This window comes from Tribolium madens, unplaced genomic scaffold, assembly GCF_015345945.1.
Source record: "Tribolium madens isolate multiple individuals breed KSU strain unplaced genomic scaffold, Tmad_KSU_1.1 Scaffold_91;HRSCAF=231;Tcas5.2_LG7, whole genome shotgun sequence".
Classification (NCBI taxonomy): domain Eukaryota; kingdom Metazoa; phylum Arthropoda; class Insecta; order Coleoptera; family Tenebrionidae; genus Tribolium; species Tribolium madens.
The window spans coordinates 3,665,707-3,668,959 of NW_025401063.1; the positions used below are offsets into that span (position 1 = coordinate 3,665,707).

Below are 3,253 nucleotides of genomic sequence, written 5' to 3' on the forward strand. Positions count from 1 at the left end.
TTGAAAAACTTTTTCTTTATTTTTAACCGAGAGCCTAAATCTCAATTTTCATAAATATAACTTCAAAAATGAGTATCTATACAAATTTTCATCCTCTGTTTGACTTTCTTAGGGGTAGAATTTCTAAAAATTCTGACACATGTGTTATTTTATTTTTAAACGAAAGTCCAAAAACCAAATTTTATGGATTTTTAAACAAATTTTCACCTCTGTTTAATCTTCTTAGTGGTGGAATTTCAAAAAATTTTGAACGTATTTCTTCATTTTTAACCGAAAGCTTAAATACCAATTTTTATGGATATAACTTCAAACCTTCGAATTCAACACCCCATTTAACTCGTTTAGGGGTTGATTTTCTAAAAATCTTTCTTAGTGGATGCCTACGTTATAAAAGGTATCTATTGTAAAAATTTTGACATTTATTTTTGACATTTGACATTTTTTGAAGTCTTTTTAATGATACTGATGATTTTGTATTTGTTTTTTATAATTATTTAGTAAAGGTAGAAAAATTTTGCCAATACAAGCCACAAATAACATTAAACATGGTTAGAGTTTAGGCTACAGCTTTTTTATATCTTCTTCTAATAGCCTGTAGCAAAAATAATTGGAAAATTATAAAATAATTGGAAAATTATTTTTCCAACAGAAATAAATAGAGTCAAAGTGCAAAAGTTAAACTCTCATAACTTCGAAATTCTTATAGATAGAATTTTCTTTTAATTTTTTCCATGTTCTTTGTATCTTACCTTAAATGACACTTTATCTGGAGCGCGAGTTCTAACGCATTCTGTATATATAGATTTTAGATTTCTTGTTTTGTTGTTTCAAAAATGAGAAAAACTCAATAAAACAAAAAGTTAAATAAGCAACTTCATTATCTCTTTATACATTTTTTATAAAACAAAATTGTTTCTGCGTGGGTCTGGATCAAATTATTCTCAGAAGGAAATCCAACTGCTTTGAAAGTGTGTTACATTTTTGGCTAAAGCAAATTTCTCAACATTACTAAGTGAAATGTGAAAAAGTTATTATTTTAAGATTTGTCAGAATTTAGCGAGGGCATGTCTTTGTTTAGCTCCATTTGCACGTAAATGTGACTTTAACGACTGTGTTTAAAGTGCACTGCTGAGGAAATTACATGCCATCAAACCGTTTTGTTTGTTCCTGAAAAATGCGAACTTGTCTCGTTTGAAATTTGTTTGCAAAACGGTGAATTATTTTTTCCGCAAAAAATACAACAATGGATAAGGCGGTTCCAAAAAGCCAAATCCAGAGAACCTGTTCGCAGTCGTAAAAGCCCACGCTTTTAAAAGTCGCTGAGTGAGAAAAACATTTGGGTTTTATCAGAATTCTCTGATTCGTTCGTCGCTGCAATCCATATTCATCCACTTTTAATATCCTGAAAGCAAAACTGTATCTGGGTAAAAACTGAAACACGACTCGTACACGACTTTAAATAGATCTTTGTAGGGAGACAGTTTTGGTACGGCTATGTAACCTAGATTCTCCTAGAAAAAAAAAAAAAATAAAACGATTTTTGATTCGTTGAAACAAACCTCGATATATCCCGGCAATTCCTGTAATCCACAAATTTCGTAATTTGTAAAATAGTGCAAAATGTAGTCATAGGCCGATTGTAGGGACACATGGAAGGCAAAATTCCCTTGATGGACTTTTTTCATACCGACTTCTAGCGGAAAATACTGGTTAGGATAGATTTTATTCAAGTATAGCTGCCTTAGAGGGCCTTTTTTTACCCCCTGCAAYGTGATAWGTAATGTCACAACATTTGTAATGAAGACAGAACCTCGAAATAATTTTTCATGTAATGAATCTGACAGCCACCCGCTTCTATTCGACTSTCTAACAGTTCTTGTATGTCATTAATTTTTGTCGTGGACTGTAATAAAACCACAATATTTGCACTGTAGGACACATAAATAAACATGAAAGCTCCRAAMAGGATCAAGCTAAGGATCCTGCCGGCCAAACTTTGGGGCTCGGTTGTAGTTCCTGAAAAAAACTTTTTCTATTTTGCGTCTGAAAGAAAGCTTATTCCGATGCTTTAATGGGCCATTTCAACACCAATTCGGGTGCGGAAACAGACTAGTACAATTCACTTTCTAGAGGTTGGTAATGGTGATTTTCAGCGGCGTTTTGAGCGATATTTCTTATTTCAGGTGGTGTACATATTTGCAGTATTCAACAAAATTTTGAAAAATATTCGAGATTTGACTCTTCGAAAATCGAAATTTTCAAACTTTGTGACATTTATTAATTATTACCAAGCACAACTTTATTAGAGCAAAAGTTTCTAAATTTTGAAAAATTGACTTTTATGTTAAAAAAGTAAAAACTTGTTTTATAAGTCTTTTTTTTTATAAAACTCGCCCTTCGTTCCTCGTTTCATAAACCTGAACTCGTTTTACAAAACTTGTCTTGTGGAACGGGTTCTTAATATACTACACTACTCCAAAAAAAACAACAAAAATTTTTCCAAAATTTTTTGGTGATTTTTTAAGGACTGTCTAAAAATTGTCGTATCTAGATTTAAAAAAACCATTTGAAAGCTTTAAGTTTCTAGTTTTGAAATCTTTTGACAAATTTTTTTTGTGCTACGCTTACCACGCAATCCTAAGTAATTTCATGAGAAAAAAATTCTAATTTTTTTTGTTTTTAAATTAATGTTAAATTAATACATGGGCCGGACAGCTTGCTTAACTTCAATCCGATTATTTATGTTTGTCGCTAAGTTATCTGATTTTAAATAAAAAAGGATCTTTTTGTCTTTGATCATCGATATTTCAGCAACCAATGAATAGTGTTAAAAACTGGGATAAATGACTTACAAGATCTGTTTATAATTTTTTGAAAAATATTTTTCTTTCAAACTCAACATTGATTTAAAGTAAGAGAAAAAACTAACTTTTTGCGTATTTACTAATATTGATGGGGGGGCTAATGTTTTTAGGTATTTTTACAGCTCAATGTATCCCCCATAGCCCTGTTAATTTTGGAATCGATGCATTGAACCGTTTTCTTGGAACGATTAATCAAAGTTTTGCACAAGAATTAAAGGAACAATTGCACATATTGTTTCTAAATATTATCTAATCTTTATTAAAATGAACAAAACATTTTTTTTTGACTTCTTTTTCAATTTTGCATTAGTTATTTTCTAATATTAAAAAAATATTTTTGTTTATTTTTTTTTGAAAATTTGTAAAAACATTCAAGAAACAATACTGCT

The 3,253-nt window shown here is 30.3% G+C and overlaps 1 protein-coding gene across 1 annotated transcript in view; it reads right to left on the bottom strand.

The window, feature by feature from the left end:
* Positions 1–1,394: 1,394 nt before the first annotated feature.
* The window catches only part of LOC123011755 (glutamate receptor 1-like), a 3,732-nt gene continuing 1,873 nt past the window's right edge, over positions 1,395–3,253 (bottom strand). Inside the window, exons 6-8 of the mRNA XM_044409370.1 lie at positions 1,811–2,016; positions 1,560–1,763; positions 1,395–1,511 (exon numbers count right to left, since the gene is read on the bottom strand). Coding sequence (XP_044265305.1) covers positions 1,395–1,511; positions 1,560–1,763; positions 1,811–2,016 — 527 coding nt within the window. The remainder of the gene's footprint in view (positions 1,512–1,559; positions 1,764–1,810; positions 2,017–3,253) is intronic.